Source organism: Leucoraja erinacea, chromosome 17 (genome assembly GCF_028641065.1).
Source record: "Leucoraja erinacea ecotype New England chromosome 17, Leri_hhj_1, whole genome shotgun sequence".
Classification (NCBI taxonomy): domain Eukaryota; kingdom Metazoa; phylum Chordata; class Chondrichthyes; order Rajiformes; family Rajidae; genus Leucoraja; species Leucoraja erinaceus.
This window is the reverse complement of record NC_073393.1, coordinates 19,388,389-19,410,914: the sequence shown is the minus strand read 5'-3', so window position 1 is coordinate 19,410,914 and position 22,526 is coordinate 19,388,389. Positions and strand designations below refer to the sequence as shown.

At 43.3% G+C, this 22,526-nt stretch overlaps 1 protein-coding gene across 1 annotated transcript in view; it reads right to left on the bottom strand.

Moving 5' to 3' along the window:
* hydin (HYDIN axonemal central pair apparatus protein) overlaps positions 1–22,526 on the bottom strand; it is a 341,361-nt gene that overhangs the window by 288,577 nt on the left and 30,258 nt on the right. The window contains exons 6-9 of the mRNA XM_055648745.1: positions 21,537–21,736; positions 13,664–13,788; positions 7,448–7,649; positions 3,633–3,816 (exon numbers count right to left, since the gene is read on the bottom strand). Coding sequence (XP_055504720.1) covers positions 3,633–3,816; positions 7,448–7,649; positions 13,664–13,788; positions 21,537–21,736 — 711 coding nt within the window. The remainder of the gene's footprint in view (positions 1–3,632; positions 3,817–7,447; positions 7,650–13,663; positions 13,789–21,536; positions 21,737–22,526) is intronic.

Sequence of the window (22,526 nt, the reverse complement as noted above, 5' to 3'; positions counted from 1 at the left end):
ACTCCTAGATCTCTCAGTTCTATAACACTCCCCATGTCCTTGCCATTCACTGTGAATGTACTGCCCTAGTTTGACTTTCCGTAATGCAACACCTTGCACTTATCTGTATTAAACTACCATACATACCTCAGCCCACTTGCCCAGCTGATCAAGATCCTACTATTTTTTTTTTAAACTATCCTCGCTATCTATGATAACACCGACTTTAATTTCATCAGCAAACTTACTAATCATGTCAGTATATTCTCATTTAAATCAATAATAATCACAAATAGCAAAGGGCCTAACACCAATTAGTGATGCACCTCACTAGTCACAGGCTCCAGTCTGAAAAACAACCTTCTACCATCACCTTCTACTTCCTTCCATGAAGACAATTATCTATCCAATTCACTAGCTTTCCTTGGATAACATCTGTGGATTTACCCTCATCAACCTTTGTGGTTATTTCTTTCGGAAAAAAATCAAGTAGATTTGTAAAATATCTAGCATGTACAAAACCGTGCTGACTATCTCCAATTATCCCTGTCTATCCCTCAGAATCCTCTCCAGTAACTTGCCTACAGCAGATGTTAGGCCCACTGGTTCATACATAGTTCCCAAAGTTTTACTTGTAACCTTCTAAAATGGAGGCACAACATAGCCATCTTCCAGTCTTCTGGACAGAGGTGGATCTACTATGAAGCTAATGAAGCTTATGCTTCAGGGCCCCTAATCCAGGAGGGGCCCCAGAAGCACATTCTTCTGATTTAAAATCCGCAGCCCCTCCCACGGGCTCTCTCGGGCAATGCGCCTGCGCCGCTCTCCGTGCCGGTGGGCGGGGGTCAGGCCCGACGTCAACGTCAGTGTGCGTACGCCCCTTCCCTCCCACCGGCTCTCTCGGGCAATGCGAGAGACATAGACATAGACAGAGACAGAGACAGAGACAGAGACAGAGACAGAGACAGAGACATAGACATAGACATAGACAGAGACAGAGACAGAGACAGAGACACACACATTTAAAAGTATACTAGACTAAGTGGGACCCGTTGGGTCCCATATTCACATAGGGGGGCCGGTCCCCCAACGCAATATTCCACCTCTCCACCAATTCCAATATTGGTGGCCAGTGGGGGGGGGGGGGGGGGAGGTTTGCTGGAGCGCTGGTATGGGTGTTGTTGGCTGTAGGGACTACTGTTCTCCAGAGGGCTAGTATGGACATTGTGGGCCAAATGGATTCTTGGGTTGGCAGCTCAGTCCTTCAAGCCTGATGTGCTGGCAGCTCAATCACGGCTGGTGGGCTGGCAGTTGACTCACGGCTATTCCACGGCTATTCCATTTCAAGCAGAGTACAAGGCCACCAAATTCAAATCCATTTTCCTACCATTTCAAGCTGGGTGCAAGGCCACCGAATTCAAGTGCAGTTTCTTACCTCTTCAAGCAGGGTGCAAGTCCACCAAATTCAAGTGCAGTTTCATACCATTTCAAGGAGGGTGCAAGGCCGCCAAATTCAAATGCAGTTTCATACCATTTCATGCAGGGTGCAACTGCACCACATTCAAATGCAGTTTCATACTATTTCAATTAGGGTAAAACCACCATAAAAACCACCATAAAACCACACAATACACTACACTCACAGTTCAGTAGACCTTCAGCGTGTTCAGTTGATTCACAGCTCAGACAGAGTCGTGACCTCTCCCTCCCCCATCATGCAGAGAATGAGCCACACCCACACTTCCGGGTTTTATAATCCCTCCGCCTCCCACTGGAATAGCTGTGGCCTTCATGGCGTGATTGACAGGAGATTGATTCGCAACATTTTTAAAAACTAATTGTTTTTCATTGATGGGAAGAATCCTCCGCACCTGATGAGCGGAGGGGGACTGAGTAAGATGGCCAAAAATCACAGCCGTGAGTAGTAGCGTTTTATCTAAAATCAATATAGTGCAAACAGGAAGTTGTCAAGTTTAGACAAACAACCATCTGCAGTGCCTTTTCACTTCAACCCAAAACCCCCAAGCAACTCTTTGCAGTGCCTTTTCACTTCAACCCAAACCCCCCAAACAACCATTTACATGCAGTGCCTTTTTACTTCAACCTAAACCCCCCAAACAACCATTTGCATGCAGTGCCTTTTTACTTCAACCCAACCCCCCCAAACAACCATTTGCATGCAGTGCCTTTTACTTAAAAACAACCATATTTTCATTTTCAAACCACATTAAGGGCACTCACAGTTGAGTAGACACGTGTTCAGTGTTATTCAGAGCTCAGAGAGACGTGACCCTCTGGCATCCTCATGCAGAGACTGAGTGAGGCACCCCACTTCCGGGTTTTATAGTCCTTCCCCCCTCCCACCAGCAGTTGCAGCAGAGAGAATGGCAATTAAAAAAAAAACATTAATATCTTTCTCATCAATCGGAAACATTCTCTGGCCCAGGCAAGCGGAGGGAGGCTCTGAGTGAGGTGGCCAAAAATTATGGCCGTAGGTGGCGGCGTTCTCTCGGAAATCAAAGCACAGCAAGCCAAAAGCGGTCAAGATCTTACAGATAGATAGATAGATAGATTAGATAGATAGATTAGATAGATTAGATAGATTAGATAGATTAGATAGATTAGATAGATTAGATAGATAGATATGATAGATGATATGATTATTAAGGGTTTGGACATGGTAGAGGCAGGAAACATGTTTCCAATGCAGGTAGAGTCCAGAACCAGGGTCCACAGGTTAAGAATAAGGGGTAGGCCATTTAGAACGAAGATGAGAAAATACTTTATCACACAGAGAGTTGTGAATAGGCAATGGATGCAAGATTAGGCCATTCGGCCCTTCAAGCCAACCATTCAATATGAACATGGCTGATCATCAACAATCAGTACCCCATTCCTGCCTTCTCCCCATATCCCCTGACTCCACTATCTTCAAGAGTGGAGTGGCAGGGGAGGCCAATTCTCTGGAGGCTTTCAAGTAAAAGATAGATAGAGCTCTTAAAGATAGCAGAATCAAGGGATATGAGGAGAAGGGGGTACTGATTGTGGATGATCATAGAAATGCCTATTGTCTATTTCATGAAATATATATATTTTGGGGGTTATTTTACTGCTTATATGTACGAAAAATTTGAAACTTCTGTTATGTAAACTACTAGCAGAAAGCTTGAGAACCACTCTGAATTTATAGAAAATGCAGGAGCTTCAATGCCGGGACCCGAGACAACCTGTCGTGGAACAACCTCATTTATGGTTGCGAAGGGGCCCCCATAACAGTTCAAGCTTCAGGGCCACAACAATGTAGATCCGCCACTGCTTTTGGCCCTCATCCGTGTCTAATAAAGATTTATTTATCTCAGACAGCTGCCTGCAATTTCTTCCCTGGCTTCCCTACAGTGTCCTCTGATCAGGCCCGGGAGATTTGTCTACCATCATACGCCTTAAGAAATCCTGCACCTCCTCGACCATAATAACAACTGTCCTCAATACATCTCTATTAACTGTCCAAAATTCCCCACTCTTCATGTCTTTTTCGATAGTCAGAGGAGAAATAGTCAGTGAGGACCTCGCCCATCTCCTGTGCAGAACAAATATGACCACATCCACTGCCCACATATGCGTGATTATCTCTGCAATCCAATCCTACCACTAACCAATGGTTCAATGGACAAGGTATCATCAGACAGCAGCATCTTGTCATCCTGCGCCATTCGGCTACGATTCAGAAAGGTACGGGAAAGGATGGAAATGCGTTCACGTAGTGCAGGATCTCCAGCGCACTCCTTCAAAAAAAAATCTGTCTCTTCCTCTTCCTCACTCTTTAAGTCTGAAAAGAATCTAACAAAAAAATCAAGATTAGGTGAGGTGCAGATCCTAAAGCTCAAATCACAAACATGGACAGGATTGAGTGCTCTACACATATATCACATCCATCATCCATGAAATGTCTTCTCTTAGAAACTGACAGTAATAAAAATAAGAATGGCTGAAAATACACAATGTATTAAAAGGACACGCTGACTCACCTGAGTGGAACTCTACACCTGCCAATTGTTTTCTCTTCTGGCAATTATGAGCCTTTTATTTTCTGTATTTATTACAAATATCACCATTACATATTCTTGCATGATTGCAACATCACAGTGTAATTGAAGCAAAATATGAAACTCTTTACTGATATGCAAATCAGGCAGGATCTTATGGCAAGCAGAAGACACCTTATAAATTACCATTTGTTGGTGCATAATTTGAACTGTTCAATTGATTTCAGAATAATGGCATTCCTTGGTGAGGATTGTGAAACCTCTGCATTTGCACATTCATTGCCCATTAAAGTTCAAAATAAAGAAAACATTTAGAATAATTCATGCATTTGCTTTTAATTATGTGATATTTGTCAATCCCTTGCAATGTTTCTCTGCCCCAGAAAATTTGCTATTTAAATTCTCATGTCTTCAGGTGGGGAATTTTAGTTGAGACAGGCCAAGGCCACGGATGTCCCATTCCTTTCACCATCAAACATCAAACATCATGCATATGAAAAAAGTACTGAACTAAAGAATACAGGCAAAAATCCAACAAACCCAACTGGGTGAAAAGAAGGAAGCTCGAGAAAAAATATCCACGGGTGGAATGAAGCAGATGAAGTAATCAGAACAAAATATCAAAGGGAGAAATGAGAGATTAGGACAAAGAAAGATGATCTTGAAGTGGGCCACATCTTGTAATGATTGGCAAGCTGCGCAAGCCAAGACATTAGTTTAGTTTAGAGGTACAACGTGGAAGCTGGACCTTCAGTCCACTGAGTCCATGCTGACCAACCATCACCCACTCACTAGTTCTATCCTATACACCGAGGACAATTTACAGAAGCCAGTTAACCTACAAACCTATATGTCTTTGGAATGTGGGAAGAAACCAGATCAGCCGAGAAAACCCACGTGTCACAAAGAGAATGTACAGATTCTGAACAGACAGCACCCGTAATCAGGATCGAACCTGGTAAAGCAGCAACTCTACCACTGCACCACTGTGCCGCCCTGTCATGTTGCGTTTGGTGTCATATCTCCAAGTGCAGCGCGACACAGGTAAATTGAACATTGGCACCACAGACATACTACACACAAACTCACACAACACACAAAAACAAATTATATGTAAATTATATATAAATTACACAAATTATACGTAATACTAAATAACAGTGCAGCACTCATTGTCACACGGCATGAGGAGCACAGTCTTCTTTCAGTGCCCTTCAGACTTCCAAGGTTCATCCAGCTGTTGAATGGCCTTTATACATGCCACATCAAATGGTTGTTGCACTCGGGATGTAGCCCTCTGTCTTCATACCAGTTTATCTACTTGCTAATATCTCCTGTCAATTTCCAAGTCAGATCCATTTGTCATGTTTTGAATAAATATCCTTCCGCCCTGCAACTAGCATGTCATTCTACCAGGCTCTCCAACTCTGCCATATCTGTTCCGATGACAAGACTTTCCATGGAAGAGCCATAAAGATGGCTTATTTTTCCCTTTCCCAAGGCTTTTCCTCGTGCATAGTTGAAATGGATCTCAAAATGCATGTTCCACACATCTGTTCTGCTCCCAATCACAATAAGATTAGGGTTTCCACTGTCCATGCTTTGGCTCCCACTTGCCCCCTCCATTATCAGAGTGAGGTCTCGACAATGATTTAAAAGAGGGGGCTGTAGAGATATCATACGCATCAATTACAATTATCCTGATTAGACAATATGGCACAGTGGTACAACAATTAGTAATGCTGCTACCATAACCCAGTGATCCATGTTTGAACTGACCAGGTGTTGTCTGTGTGGAGTTTGCATGTTCTCGCTGTGACCTCATGGGGTTTCTGCAGGTCCTCCACTTCCCGTCGTGGCGGCCCAGCTCGAGGGAGGTACGGCACTCACGTGAGGGCGATCCGGCTCGGGGCTGGAACGGCGCTCCGGTGGCTGGGACGGCGTTCTGGCGGCGGTGACCTGAGTCCGGGGTTCAGCCGCGGGCCAGCGGCTGCGTCTGCTGGACTGGAGGGCGGCAGCTTCGACCACCCCGGGCCGCGGTGTTTGAGCCGGCCCGTTTGCGGGGTTCGGTGAGCCGCGGGACTGTTTGTACCATCGCCCGGTGGGGTATCGCCTCAGCGCAGAGGGAGAAGAGGTGGGAAGAGACTGCAGCCCAAAGATTTTTGCCTCCACCACAGTGAGGAGGTGCTTGGAGGACTCACTGTGGTGGATGTTAATATGTGTTTATTGTTGTTTATTATTGTATGTATGACTGCGGACACGAAATTTCGTTCAGACCGTAAGGTCTGAATGACAATAAAGGAAATTCTAATTCTAATTCTAATTATTGGCTACTGTAAGTTATCTTCAGTATAGATCATTGGTAGATGAATCAATGGGGAATTGGTGCTCAGGTAAGAGAGAATAAGTTACAGCGTGAATAAATGGGTGGGATTACTCTGAGAAATGGCACAGACTCAGTAGCCTCCTTCCATGTTATAAAAAGTATGCTAAAGAATATGATTTACCATATGTGGTAAGAGGATGTGGAGGTGGCAGTGGAGAAAGATGAAGACAATTTAAACAATGATGAACAAACCATGCCTACACAACCAAGCACCAGCTTACATATTGGCATCGCAATGACAGTAGAGGCGAGAAATAGAGAACCTGTTTCACAGAAAGAGACATCTCGCATTAACGAGATGCAACTTGGCAAGAGGGAAGAACAGGTTGATGTGCCAGCTCACCAGATGGAGAATGTAAACATCAGTAATGACAGAGGATTCAGATGAACCCTATAATAAGGAAGCATATGTGAGAAGTCTCGAGTAGATGTCAGAAGTGGCAAGGAGCATGGACCATTTAATCGTTACATGCAGCCAGGGATGCATCATTTCCAATATCTGCCACATGCATTGGCTGTGCTTTATAGATATTAAATTTTACATTGTAGTCGGATACTCTTATTAATTCGCACAGAGCTCCACATAAAATAAACTTAAAATGATGAATAATGCAGACAGGGCAGGAAATAAAACAGGAATAGGGGAATAATTAAAAAGTAACAATCTTTTTTAAATAGTAACATTCTAGGAAGAATGCTGAAAAGGAAGATGATGCTGGAAAGGAATACCATAAATAGTTACGACAAGGTGATCCTGTGGGTTGAGAGCAGAAGATGCACACTAGGCATGTCCCTGGAGTTGATAATTAAACAAGGACAGAGAATGTGGATCATAATATTGATATACAAAAAACGATTCCATAGGCTCACTTGAGATCTTCTGTCAAGAGTACGAGCAGCAACATGCGACCCAGGCTGGGATATCTTGAATTTTGGAAGCTGCAATAACCCTGCAGCACAACTTATTTTGTAAACTTTCTAGTTTTATTTCAGATCCACAACAAGTTCAATATCTTCCTTTCGAAATATTTGTCCTTACCTAAGTTTCTGCTGCTCCTCCTCTTCTGAAGTTGCAAAAGCTTTCCACTGGAAGTGTACAATTATATTGCTTCTGTTGCAAATGGACACAATTCTCTGGTTGGCCAATGATATGTAGGTTTTCTCTATCGTTACTGAGCTTTTATCCAACCTCACGTTTACATCCACTGCAGCTCCGTACAGATCGACAAAGATGTTTTCGTCTGAAATGGAGCATAATGAACATTTGAATTTTTTTTAAACAATAGACCCATTTCTCCTCTATTTTACTGTGTTTCGATTCACAAACAATGAAGTGCAATCGCTGTTTTGTTAGGAACTCCAATTGATGTGCAGCAATGTCCCAGTGCAGCAATCCAATCTTGCTAAAATCAGTTTCTGAGATCACAAAAGGAGCAAAATGATTTATTTTTAATCCCTATAACAATAAAGAGAATAAGGATGAAGGTCAGGAAGTGCGTATAACATTGCAATATAGAACATAGAACAGTATAACACAGGAATGGGACCTTCAGTTCACCATGTTTATGTCGAACATGATGCCAAGTTAAACGGATCTCATTTAATTCTACATGATCCATATCCCAAAAGGACACAAGGTGCTGGAGTAACTCCGTGGATCAGGCACCTTTGCTCACAGGGACGACCCCAGGAAGCAGCACTTACTACAATGCAAGCACCACTCTCCAAGCTGCAGGAGAGTGTAGGCAAGAAATAAGTGCACACTCCAATGGTGACAGTTGGCAGAAGAATCTACACAGGCTGTCGAAGAACAATTGCACAAGGAAATTTCTGATAGGAGGTTACTACGAAGGCAACTCTCTGAATGTCTGCATTATAACCAAATATTCCCGCCACCTCAGAATTAAACAAAAACTGATGGTTCCCCAAGATGATAGGTTAGCCTTATATTTATTTCAACAGCAGTGAATAGGTGTTATATATGGTACATTCCATCATGGAAAGGTAGAAAGGTCACCTTGTGTGAGTTTATACTTTAGGTTTTCTGAGGTCACATAGTGAGCAAGGACTACCTTGTACAAGGGATACCCACATAGACATTGCTTTCCCAACAAGCATTAGAATAAAGGATATACACTTTGAAGCCTGAGTGGAAGAGGAGTAAGGTGGCACCCCTTTAGTACTATGTCTTTTGGTTTCATTAGTTATTTCTCAGCAGATTAAAATGGAACCACTTCACAACATGCAGGATGCTAAGCATTATATATTGTGGGGGTAATTTGTAGAAATCACCAGGTGCTGTGGGGTCACAGTTTCTTTACCTTGAGTAAACTAAAGGTTGCTTTGCAGAGCAAATGTAGCATTCTTTCTATGAATGCAGGAAAAAATGTGGGCGCCTCGGGGGCGACACAGAGGCACAGCTGGCAGAGTTGTGGCCTCATAGTGCTGGAGACCCAGGAAGGTAAAGAAGCCTCCATGCTCAAGAACAGCGTATCCCATCAACCATCAGATTTTTGAACCCACCCTGCACAACCTTAACCACAACCCGACCTCATCACTGAAACACAACGGACTTTGCACTACTCTGGTTGCTTGACATATTTTGGTTTTTGCATTGTCACAACCTGGTTTACTTAGAATAACCAATAATTCATTGCATATATATTTTTATTGTTGCATTTAACAGCCCTGTAAAGCTGCAGCAAATGAGAACTTGATTATTCCAGTTCATATCCAGTGCATATGACAAATAAACACTCAGATCTGTCTTGAACAAGTAGACTGTTGGACTATATTACAAGAATAGAGTACAAGAACAAAGAAGTCTTATTCATTCAAATGTGTTTGAATCAATGCTGTGAGTATTCAGAGTTAGAGTCAGAGTCAGATTTAAACTGCATAGAAACATGTTCTCGACCACCATGTCTATGCCAATCACCATGCGTTTTATACTAATCCCACTTACCTGCATTGATCCACATCTCTCTGTGCCGTAAATAAAGACACAAGGTGCTGGAGTAACTCAGCAGGTTAGGCAGCGTCTTTGGAGAATATAAAGAGAGAGGATCTTCCCTACAAACTGTATCTCCGATAATTTTTCAAATGCAACTTTTCCACCGGAATCCTTGCAAAGAACATTATATAAGGTATCTGCACATAATGAAACACTGACTGAAACCTTCCAACTGCTACAGTAACAATTTAATCATCACAAAAGGACTGGTTGCTGATGATTGTCAAGGTTACTGCAGGAATGAAATTTTATGCCTCCATTTTTGCCGCATTCCTACAAGAAGAATAAAGCTGTATACTGTATGCTACATGCATAGTCATTAGGACCTTATCTAACCACAATAAGACTTCCTTACTCCTATAGTCCAACTTCCTTGAGAAAAAAACAAAATGCTGGAGGAACACAGGGAACTAGGTAGCATCAGTGGAGGGAATGGACGTGACGTTTTGGGTCATAACTTTCTTCAGACCGAGTTCCTCCAGCACTTTATGTATTGCTCAAGATTCCAGCATCTGCAGTTCCTTCTGTCCCCTTGAGACCATCTGCCCTCTTGACGACCCTGTACACTAGTCTTCAGCGAATTCTGCACAAACACCTCAAGATCCTTTGGAATATTAACACCACCTAATTCCTCACTTTTGACTAATACCTTGCTTTGGTGTTATTTGCACCAGAGTGGATAACTTTGCTCTTACCACATAATCTAACATATCTGCCATGTTGTTGCCCACTCACTCAGCTTGTTCATTTCCTCCTTAAACCTCTGTGTAGAAAGGGATCCGAGCAAAATGGCGCCTGCCGGCGGCGAATTTTGCAGAGCACCAGGACCTAAAAGACTTAAATACAACCCGACCCGACTGAGGAACAGAGGTACTGTACCTGGAAACCCCGGGATTACCTCAAGAGCCGACAGGCTGGATCTCCCAGGAACAATGAAGCTGGAGCTGCCGACTTTGAGGGAACCCCCTTTCATTACGGAGCTGGAGCTGCCGTCTGTGAAGGAATCCCCGTCCCAGCGCAGGTTCGCAGAAACAGCAGGTACAGTAAACACAGTACCTGGAAACAAAGGGGAAGCCTCTATGGTGTCTGGAAACGTGGCCAACGGGCAGGACTTCAGGTCAGACTGAAGCGCAGGGGTCTGATGATAGAGTGGTCTACAAGAAGTCCAGATGCGACCTTGGTAAGACTTCTGCTCCAAACTGGAGGATGAGACAGGTTCCGCAGCTGTGGCGGGGCCTGAAGGCGAAATCAGGAGGCAGCTCGAATGTTGGCGAAACATCATTCCCTGATGAGCTCAATGCGTTTTACGCACGTTTGATAGGGAGAACACCGATGTGCCTTCCCGAGCCCCCATTCGCTGTGATGGCATCTCAGTCACAGAGGCCGACGTCAGGAAATCCTTCAGAGGGGTGGACCCTTGAAAAGCGCCTGGACCTGTTGGTATACCTGGTCGTGTTCTAATAACCTGTGTGGACCAACTAGCTGGAGTTTTTACGGACATTTTCAACCTCTCACTTCTGAGGTCTGAGGTTCCCACCTGCTTCAAAAGGGCATCAATTATACCAATGCCCAAGAAGAGAATAGGTGGTGTTGTGGATAATGAAGTAGATTTTCAAAGTCTACAGAGAGATTTATGCCAGTTGGAAGAGTGGGCTGAAAGATGGCAGATGGAGTTTAATGCTGATAAGTGTGAGGTGCTACATCTTGGCAGGACAAATCAAAATAGGACGTACATGGTAAATTGTACGGAATTGAAGAATGCAGGTGAACAGAGGGATCTGGGAATAACTGTGCACAGTTCCCTGAAAGTGGAATCTCATGTAGATAGGGTGGTAAAGAAAGCTTTTGGTGTGCTGGCCTTTATAAATCAGAGCATTGAGTATAGAAGTTGGGATGTAATGTTAAAATTGTACAAGGCATTGGTGAGGCCAATTTCGGAGTATGGTGTGCAATTTTGGTCGCCTAATTATGGGAAGGATGTCAACAAAATAGAGAGAGTACAGAGGAGATTTACTAGAATGTTGCCTGGGTTTCAGCAACTAAGTTACAGAGAAAGGTTGAACAAGTTAGGGCTTTATTCTTTGGAGCGCAGAAGGTTAAGGGGGGACTTGATAGAGGTCTTTAAAATGATGAGAGGGATAGACAGAGTTGACGTGGATAAGCTTTTCCCACTGAGAGTAGGGAAGATTAAAACAAGGGGACATGACTTGAGAATTAAGGGACAGAAGTTTAGGGGTAACATGAGGGGGAACTTCTTTACTCAGAGAGTAGTGGCTGTGTGGAATGAGCTTCCAGTGAAGGTGGTGGAGGCAGGTTCGTTTTTATCAATTAAAAATAAATTGGATAGTTATATGGATGGGAAAGGTATGGAGGGTTATGGTCTGAACGCAGGTGTATGGGACTAGGGGAGAATACGTGTTTGGCACGGACTAGAAGGGTCGAGATGGCCTGTTTCCGTGCTGTAATTGTTATATGGTTATAAGAGTAAGGTGACGTGCCTCATTGACTATTGACCTGTGGCACTAATGCCTGTGGTGATGAAGTGCTTTGAGAGGTTGATCATGGCGCAAATCAACTCCTACCTCGACAAAAACCTGGACCCACTGCAGTTCGCTTACCGCCACAACAGATCAACGGTGGATGCAATCTCGCTGGCCCTCCACTCCGCTCTGGACCACTTGGACAACAAAAACTCATATGTCAGGCTGTTATTCATTGATTACAGCTCGGCATTTAATACAATAATCCGCACCAAGCTGGTAACAAAACTCGCAGAACAGGGTCTCTGCGCATCCCTCTTGAATTGGATCCTCGACTTCCTCATACTCAGGAGACCACAGTCTTTTCGTGAAAATGTGTCAGACTCGATAACAATCAGCATGGGAGCACCTCAAGGCTGCATGCTAGACCCCCTGCTGTACTCACTCTATACTCATGACTGCGTAGCCAGTCATAGTGCGAACTCCATCATCAAGTTTGCTGACGAAACCACTGTTGTGGGATGTATCACTGATGGGGATGAGTCAGAGTATAGAAGAGAGATCGAGCAACTGTCCATATTGTGCCAGCACCATTAATCCTTCCTTGCTACCTTCAGGTAGAAGGTACAGGAGCCAGAAGACTGCAACGACCAGATTCAGGAATAGCTACTTCCCCACAGCCATCAGGCTATTAAACGTGGCTCGGACAAAACTTTGAACATTAATAGTCCGTTATCTGTTATTTGCATTTTATCGGTTTATTTATTCATGTGTGCATATATTTATATAATGGTATGTGGACACACTGATCTGTTTTGTAGTCAATGCCTACTATGTTCTGTTGTGCAGAAGCAAAACAAGAATTTCATTGTCCTATCAGGGACACATGACAATAAACTCACTTGAACTTGTGCATCTTCTCTGTATTCATAATTCCGCCTAGTTTTATGTCATCAGCAAATCTAGAAATATGGCATTTCTTCACCTCAACCAAATCAGAGAAATAGATCATGAACAGCCAGAGTGAAGCATTAATCTTTCCTTTACCCTACTACTCCGACCCTGAAATCCTGTTCCTCGTGTCAAATAATTAATTCTCAATGCACATTGTGTTTTTACCCCCATTTCCTGTGGTTTAACCTTGTTAACCCATTTTGTTTTGTAGGAAGTTATCAAAAACTTTCTGGGATCCCAATACAATCCACTGACCATCCCTTAACCTACTCATTAAATTCTCAAAGAAAACTAGCAGACTAGTCAAAATGATTTCACTTCATAAATCAAATTGCTTTGGAAAATGTATTTAAATAGAAAATTATAAGGATGGGAAAAGTATGAGTGAAGTGCATTTTAATGGACGGAAACATTTTATGGTCTGTGATCTGAAAATGGGGATTTAGATAAACAGTATAAGTGTAGTACTGTAATACCTTTGATAAGTTTTTCACAGCCCGTGATGCTGTTTGCATAGTGATTAAATAAATTGCCTGACACACAGATAATTTCCCACAGTAACAATCCAAGAACACCATGTGGCATGCCTCAGATGCCTCGACAATATCTTTAATTATCTAAAGATCTTGCCCACAAATCCAGTCACAGTGCCCTACTGAAGGCATGACTCAATATAAGTGATCTATTAAATCTGCCAGTCTCTGAGCATATCTGAATATATGCTGTGCAGCACACAATTTAATGTAACTGATGTATTTAATGTTAGAAATTACAAGACAGTTAGTGCTACATTAGATGCTGAACTAACCTGTATCCAAATGTATCATTAGATCATCGCAATGATCCCCAATACGTTGTGGAATGAATTCCATCGTCACTTGCATGGTCTCCCCAATGTCCAAGTACCCATGGATGGGTGCCACATTGAATGGCCTGTAAGAAATAACAATTAACAAATTGCAAATAATGTAAGGCACAGACTTGCAGATGATTATATGCACATAATAACTATTGTGATTTTACTTTTGTTTAAAAGGTGCAAAGACCACTACTCATAGAAACATAGAAAATAGGTGCAGGAGTATGCCATTCGGCCCTTCGAGCCTGCACCGCCATTCAATATGATCATGACTGATCATCCAACTCAGTATCATGTACCTGCCTTCTCTCCATACCCCCTGATCCCTTTAGCCACAAGGGCCACATTTAACTCCCTCTAAAATATAGCCAATGAACTGGCCTCAACTACCTTCTGTGGCAGAGAGTTCCAGAGATTCACCATTCTCTGTGTGAAAAATGTTTTTCTCATCTTGGTCCTAAAGGATTTCCCCTTTACCCTTAAACTGTGACCCCTTGTCCTGGACTTCCCCAACATCGGGAACAATCTTCCTGCATCTAGCCTGTCCAACCCCTTAAGAATTTTGTAAGTTTCTATAAGATGTTTTCTCCTTGCATCATCTGCTTTGTGCTTCCTTGATAAAATCAACACTGCTCCAATTCTTTTTCTTTTCCTCCTTTAGTTCCTGTCAATCCTGAATTTTTGGTAATTGGAGATATTATAATTCCATTAAATGGTCAATGGTACATTATTGCCATGTGCAAATGCAGTGAAATTTCTTTTTTTGCATATAGTTCCGTATAGTTTTTCCATATCTAAGCACAATCACTGATTCGCAAAGTGTACAGAAATAGTCCGAAATAATACAGAAATGCAAGTGATGCCAAATTTTGGCGCCATTTTAAAAGTCCAATCCGCACTCAAGATTTTATGAGTGTGTCCGATCCAGGCGTGCCCTAGGCTGCTGCAGGGCCTCCGGATACAGGAGTAAAATTACAATATTGCAAGAAGTGCAGGTCATCTTCCTTCTTGGTTTCTTGGTCCTCCAAAATATTCCAAATTGAATTTAAATTGGAGGTGGTGAAGGGAGGGCTTAAGCCAGAAAGGGTTATTGGGAAGAAAGAGCTACTTTAAATTTAGTTGCATCTGGTTGGATAACTATAGTTGGGTGGAGATTATTCCATGCTTTAATTGTGCGGGGGAAGAACGAATTGCAGTATACATCTGTCTTTGTAGCTGGGATCACAAATTGGATCGAATGCCCTCGTCTGCTCCTAATTGGTTTGGGTTTGGTGTAGGTCTTGTAGTCTATGTCGAGCTGACCATTTAACATTTTGTAAAAACAGATCAAACGGTGAGCTTCACGTCTGTCTTGGAGAGGGTTCCACCCCAGAGAATTCAGAAGTTTGGTGACACTCGCTTCTCTCTCATAGGTGTTAGTAACAAATCGCGCTGCCTCCCTTTGGACACGTTCGATGGAAGAAATGTTTTTATTTGTGTATGGGTCCCATGCTGCAAATGAGTAGTCCAAAAGAGGTCTAACGAGGGTGAAGTATAGCTTCTCCTTGACAGAAGTTGAACAATGATGAAAGTTGCGCCTCAGAAAGTTTAGGACACCTGTTGCTTTCACCGTTACATGATGACTCTGACCATTTCAACGCAGATCATTCTGCAATTTGATGCCAAGATACTTGGTTTGTTTGGATCCTTCAAGGGTGGCACCAAGTATATTGTAAGATGTTTCGCCTGGATTCCTCTTTCTGGTGACACGCATAGTTTCACATTTGGAAGGGTTGAACTGCATGCCCCATTGTTGTGACCACTCAACCATAATATCGAGATCCTTTTGGAGAGCATCTTCAGCATCAGCTGACTTAATTGGAAGGTACAGCAAACAATCATCAGCGAAAAGTCTGGTCGTACTTGAGACTTTTTCATGGATGTCATTTATGTAAAGCAAAAATAGGTGTGGACCAAGTACTGTGCCCTTGGTTTATACTCTCTAGAATTTAGAAGATTGAGAGGGGATCTTATAGAAACTTACAAAATTCTTAAGGGGTTGGACAGGCTAGATGCAGGAAGATTGTTCCCGATGTTAGGGAAGTCCAGGACAAGGGGTCACAGCTTAAGGATAAAGGGGAAATCCTTTAAAACCGAGATGAGAAGAACTTTTTTCACACAGAGAGTGGTGAATCTCTGGAACTCTCTGCCACAGAGGGTAGTTGAGGCCAGTTCATTGGCTATATTTAAGAGGGAGTTGGATGTGGCCCTTGTGGCTAAGGGGATCAGGGGGTATGGAGAGAAGGCAGGTACGGGATACTGAGTTGGATGATCAGCCATGATCATATTGAATGGCGGTGCAGGCTCGAAGGGCCGAATGGCCTACTCCTGCACCTAATTTCTATGTTTCTATGTTTCCATGTATCACTCAACACTGGATGCCAATTGGAGCTCTTTCTGTTCACACACATACGCCGAAGACGTTTTGTCAGGAAACTGGAAATCCATAATTTCGTGTTGGAAAGAATACCATAGAAGTCAAGCTTCCGAAGCCGTCTCTGGTGTTGGATGACATCAAATGCTTTAGAAAAGTCCAGCACAACTAAATCCGTGATGACATACTTGTACATCTGGATCGTCCACAGAACCAACGCCCCTGTCCTCACCCAATCAACTTTATGCCCCAGGGGTGACTCCACCAGCTGACTTTGAGGCCACACGCCTCGCGTCCATTGTCGCCAGCTCCCTTCTCTCCGATCTCTGTTCTTCGGAGGACAAGCAAGAGCCGACTTAGCGGCGTCCCTTCTACAGGCCAGGCGGTTAGCTGGGTCCTTGTGTTTCCGGCCACGCAGCCCACCAGGGCCTTGTGCGCCAGCTGTGCAGCCCACCTGGTCCTTATGCATTTCTTCTGAGGATTTCAAGCACACAGAAGTCGTGCTTCTCTTGAGCTATCCTTCCGTTGAGGTAACCAGTTTATCCCTGCAGACCATTAGCCTTATTCATTATGCTATAAACTTAGATGCACCTTCAATTTAATGTCTCTTGCATTAGTTTTCACTACGCTGCTCAATTGGAAACCTGCACTTCTTGCAATATTTTTAATCATACTCCTGTACTAGGCATTCTGTCCTAAAATTCAATTTTCACTTCCAATGGTTCTTCCCATGAGATGTGACTTCAGTTCAGACTTTTACTTCAGTCAAAGTCAAAAAGTATGGTAACAGGCCTCTTGGTCTAATTCGACAATGCCAATCAAGATGTCCCAATCTATCTAGTCCCATTTGCATGCGTTTGGTCTATATCATTCTAATCCTTTTTGATATTGTACTTGTCAAAATATCATTGAAATATTGCTTTCAACAATATTGATATCAAGGAGGAAATTGGAGGAACAGCACCTCATATTCCGTTTGGGGAGTCTGCACCCCGGGGGCATGAACATCGAATTCTCCCAATTCTGTTAGTCCTTGCTGTCTCCTCCTCTTCCTCAGCCCCCCTGCTGTCTCCTCCCATCCCCCAGCCTTCTGGCTACTCCTCCTTTTCCCTTTCTTGTCCCCACCCACCCCCGCCCCCGATCAGTCTGAAGAAGGGTTTCGGCCCGAAACGTTGCCTATTTCCTTCGCTCCATAGATGCTGCTGCACCCGCTGAGTTTCTCCAGCTTTTGTGTGTAACCTTCGATTCTCCAGCATCTGCAGTTCCCTCTTAAACATATTGATATCAATATTGTTATCAAATATTGCCTCAACTACTTCCTCTGGCAAGTTGTCCCATATATCCACTGTGTGAAAAGGTTATCCCTCAGGTTCCTATTAAATCATTCCCTTCTCAGTTAAACCAATGTTCTCTAGTTCTTGATTTCCCTACCCTTGGAAAAAGACTGTGCGTTCACCCTATCTTTTAGAACAAAGAACATGCAGCACTGGACAAGGCCCTTCAGCCTGCAATGTCCATGCTAAAAATGATGTCAGATTAACCCAATCTCCTCTGCCTGCTCTTGATCCTTATTCCAGGAGTCCCACCATATCTATTTATCCATCTAAAAATATCATAACTACCTCAACCACCACTGATAAATGTTACCCTTTCACATTAAAGCTATGCCCTCCAGTCATAAACATTTCCAGATTGGGGAAAAGCTTCTGACTGTCTATCCTATCTGTGCCTCTCATAATTGTATATACGTCTCATCAGGTCTCCCCTAAACCTCGACACTCCAAGTGTTAGAAATCTATCTAAGACCTTTGCAGAGCCATTAAGGATTACAAGAGGGAATCTACAGCTCCAAGGCAATGTCACAAGACGCCTGTAAATTGTGGCAAGACTATATCAGGCTACAACAGGTCCCTCCCCAATGTGGTCACTATATTCTACACTTGTTTTGAACAGCACGTCAGTGATGGAACATCCAGTTAGCCGCCGGTGCGCATGTACTAACGGTTACTGTGGCAGACGTAAATTCGGCCTTCCTCAGAGTGTATCCATGGAAAGTAACTGACCCGGATGGAGTCCCTGGCCTCATCCTCAGGACCTGTGTAGACTAGCTGGCAGCGGTATGATAGGCATCTTTAACCTCTCACTACCCGATTCTGAAAGCCCCACCAGCTTCAAGATGGTCACTAACATCCCGGTGCCAAAGAAAAATAAGGTAGCATGCCTTAATGACCACTGTCCATGACTGGCATTCATGATCATGTGCTTCGAGAGACTTGTGATGGCACACAATAACTTCAGCTTCCTAGACAAGCTTGATCCACTGCAGTTTGCAAACTGTTGCAACAGGTCCACAGCAGGCGTCCGCACCCTAAACACACCTCTGAAACACCCAGACACAGTAAGGACACCTACATCAGACACCTATTTATAGCTCCAACTTCAACATCATAATCCCATCCAAAATTCCTGGACCTTAGAGTCAGCTTCCCACAGTGTCCGTGTATATATCTGATTAGGCCCAGGAGATTGATCTAGCTTCAAACATTTTAGGACGTCCAGCTGTAACTTGGCTGTAACTGATGTCTCTAGTAGCAATAAGACAGAGCATTTTAAAAGGGATAAGAGTCTAAGGTCAGGCAAAACAGCCTCATTGCCTCTGTCATCCAAGCTTTCCCTAATCCTGTCAGCCTTAACCTTCACTCTAACAGGAACATGCTGTCCCTGATCTCTCACTATCTTGTATTTGAATCCTCGGTTTCAGTATTAGAACAATTAACATCTGCAAAATAATTTGGATTCAGAAATGCTGAATAAGTGGTCAAGTTTGCACATGAATATAAATTACAATGAGCAGATCAAGATATACAAAATATGAAACATAACCGCCCCGTCATTATAGTGGCAAGCCATTGCAAAGCATCCAGAAAAAATTCATTCTGGCCTCTTTTAAGGTTGTCCACTGCAAGCTGGTGGAAGTGTGAGTTGAAACACCACAGTGCCCTCTATAGATACTGGGTTCCAAGTGAACTCGGCATCAATCAAATTGAAAGATTCTACAACTAGCAAGGTGAAACCAGAAAGAAGTGTATATGGTAAATTTAATGCTACATTCTGTACTGGAAGGTATAAACAAGAGAAAATGAAAAACTGGAACAAATGTGGTTGTATTACTTAAACTCCAGAAATGAACACTGCATTCAGTTAATAAAGAATATTTCAGTAGGTTAACTCTCTCTTTTACCAGACATAGTGTCTTTTTCATTTTCTGTTTTAATTATTAATAAAAAACATTACATTTGATTTGTTTAAGCAACATATTTACTTGACTTTCCTGTGATAATTGAAACTCCCAGTAGGTTAGTTAGCAATGTTATGTGGAAAAATAATAGCACTGTTGTTTTTGTCTAAAAATGTAAGTAAAATGTGCAGCCATTTTTTCATAATTCACTAGCACATTCATGAACCTAGCTAGAACCTAGATGAATGCGTCCTGGTGAGGATTCTAGGAATTCCTTCATTCCGAGGAGTAGGGTTGGTAGAGGAAAAATCTGCTCGAATGGTAGACTAATCAAGCCCTTAAAAAGAAAAATCAGCAAATGTGCATCCCCCCAACACCATGCAGTAATGTCAATCTTGGTATAAATGAGACTAAAGATCTGAACTTGCAAAAATGAAAACCTGTACTTTAAAGTGGACTTGGAATGGAGATGGAAATATTGGAATTTCTCTCTGAGGTGTAGTACCTTTTTCCACTATTCACCTGCGTTTCTGCCTGCAGCTCCCTATACGGATGGGAAAAGCACAGAGAGGTACTTGAAACATGTGACAATTGCAGAATCTTTCCAGAACTTGACAATTCCAATGGATCAGGACATTTCTAGATTTAGTATGGCACAGAAATATAGGTCCATCGATCCATATGCCTTTGCGAACATGATGCCAAAATAAACTAATCTCATCTGCCTGCACATGATCCATAACCTTCCATTCCCTGCATATACATGCACCTACCTAAAGGTTGCTTAAATCCCACTCTCGTATCTGTCTCCACCACTAACCCTGGCAGCGGATTCTTGGCATCCACCACCCTCTGCATAAAAGCTTGCCCCGCACATTTCCTTTAACTTTTCCCGTCACACCTTAAAACTATGCCCTCCAGTCTTTGACATTTCTCTCCCGAGTAAAAAGATTGTGATTGTCTCATCATTTTATGTACTTCGATCAGGTCTTCCCTCAACCTACCCAAGTTATAGCTTATACATTGTCTTTTGTTTGGTGAATATTCTCTAAAAGCAAGATCCAATTCTGAAACATTGTAGTATAGACTATTCTTCTTCAGTTTGTGACAACCAAAGCTTCACAATTAACATGGACAGTGATGCACAAACCCACACATAGCAAGGTGATCTCTTCTTTCAAGTGACTGGGCAGCACAATTTCAAGTGCAATACAGATCAGTGATGAAATAAATATTGACATTACTGAAGCAAGTCTTAAAAACATGTGGGGATGGACAGAGACTTCAGCCAGTAAGCACAAATCTACAAACCCAATGTATTGTTAGCTCTGTTGTGAGCACACAGATGAATCCATTCTATAAAGCTGACCCACACTCACGTTGAGACTTTTAGGGAAATTGAAAAGGATAAGATGATAGATTTGTTCCAGATACCGTGCCCTTCACAAAGGCAAGCAGCAGAGACATCCACATTATTTTAATGCAATTAAATATAAGAAAAGAAGTCCTAGTCAGCTTTGAAGTTTTCTGCACTGAACAAATTGAGGAAGCGTACGAGAAGGAAGATTAGAATAAGTGCTTCCAGTGCTACAGCCCATTGATTCAGACTCTTGGGAAAATCTTTATTAAAATGGTTCCATCCAGTAACACTTCATCCACAGTGAGGGCTCGCAGAATATGAGTCAAGGGGAACTGCTGTAGAATAAGCCAACCAGCTCAGATAAACAAAAATGCTGGAGAAACTCAGCGGGTGCAGCAGCATCTATGGAGCGAAGGAAATAGGCAACGTTTCGGGCCAAAACCCTTGGTTTCGGCCCATAATGTTGTCTATTTCCTTAGCTCCATAGATGCTGCTGCACCCGCTGAGTTTCTCCAACATTTTTGTGTACCTTCAATTTTCCAGCATCTGCAGTTCCTTCGTAAACAGCTCAGATAAACATATTGGGTGGCATGGACGAGTTGGGCCAAAGAGCCTATTTCAAAATGCTGTATGAATATTTCTCTATGATATACATTTTCTAAAATAACAGCAGTGTGTTGGAAGAGGAGCACTTTCAAATGTTTTAGGAGTCATATCATAACATTCAAGCTAGGTACACTGAATCTCCAGTAATTATTCGAATCTTTCCTTATACATCAAATATTCATAAAGACAGAGCAACAGCTCTTACTTATTGGTCTGCAGGATGAACTTGGCTGCCCTGTTACCAATGTTCCGAACCAGAAGAGTTTTCTGAGAGTTGTATTTGACTGGACACACTGAAAAGTTGATTTGGTCAGGAAAATCCAAAATAGCACGTGCTCCAATAGCTTTTACAGGCACCAAAAATTTCTCTCTCTCGGTTATACACATCAATTCATGGAAATAGTCCTGAAAAAAAAGATAGAATGAAGCAGTAGTTAGTGAATTGATTATTTAATTCTTATCCACATGAGGCATAGAATTCAGAAACTGAGTTTAACTCAGAAAACAGGACCAGTAAAATATTTCTCGCTTATTCAAATGAATACAGGTGCACAACCTTTTATCCGAAAGCCTTGGGACCAGACACTTGTCGGATTTCGGACATTTTCGGATTTCAGAATAGAAGATTTTTAGCGTAGATTAGGTAGGTAGCGCGGGCGGCTTGAAAAGTCTGGAGCAGCTGCCTCCTCCCCGGAGACCGGGAGAATCATTGCATAAATGTTAGTCAGTTAGTTTGGAGGGATTTTATGTGGTGGTGGTGGTGTAGGGGTGAAGGGGGAAACTTTAATTCTTAGTCCCCTGCCTACCTGGTCGGCGACTCCCAACCTCGCGGAGCTGGGGGCTCCGTCCGGCCGCGGGCGGCGCCGGTTGTAGCTCCGACCCCGGCAACTCTACCCCTGGCTGCGAGGCGCTCCAAATCCAGCGCGGCCCGCGGCCGGACGTCCCAGCTCCGAGAATGTCGGGAGTCGGCGGCGTCACAGCGCTGGGATACCAGCGGGGAGCGAGCAATGCCTTACCGGGTCGCCGTGCGGCAAGCTCCGGAGCGCTGTGGCCGCCTTCTTCCAACATTCGCGGAGCGTCGCTGGATTTGGAGCCACGGAGCTGGGGGCTCCGTCCGGCCGCGGGCGGCGCCGGTTGGAGCTCCGACCCCGCAACTCTACCCCTGGCTGCGCGGCTCCAATCCAGCGACGCTCCG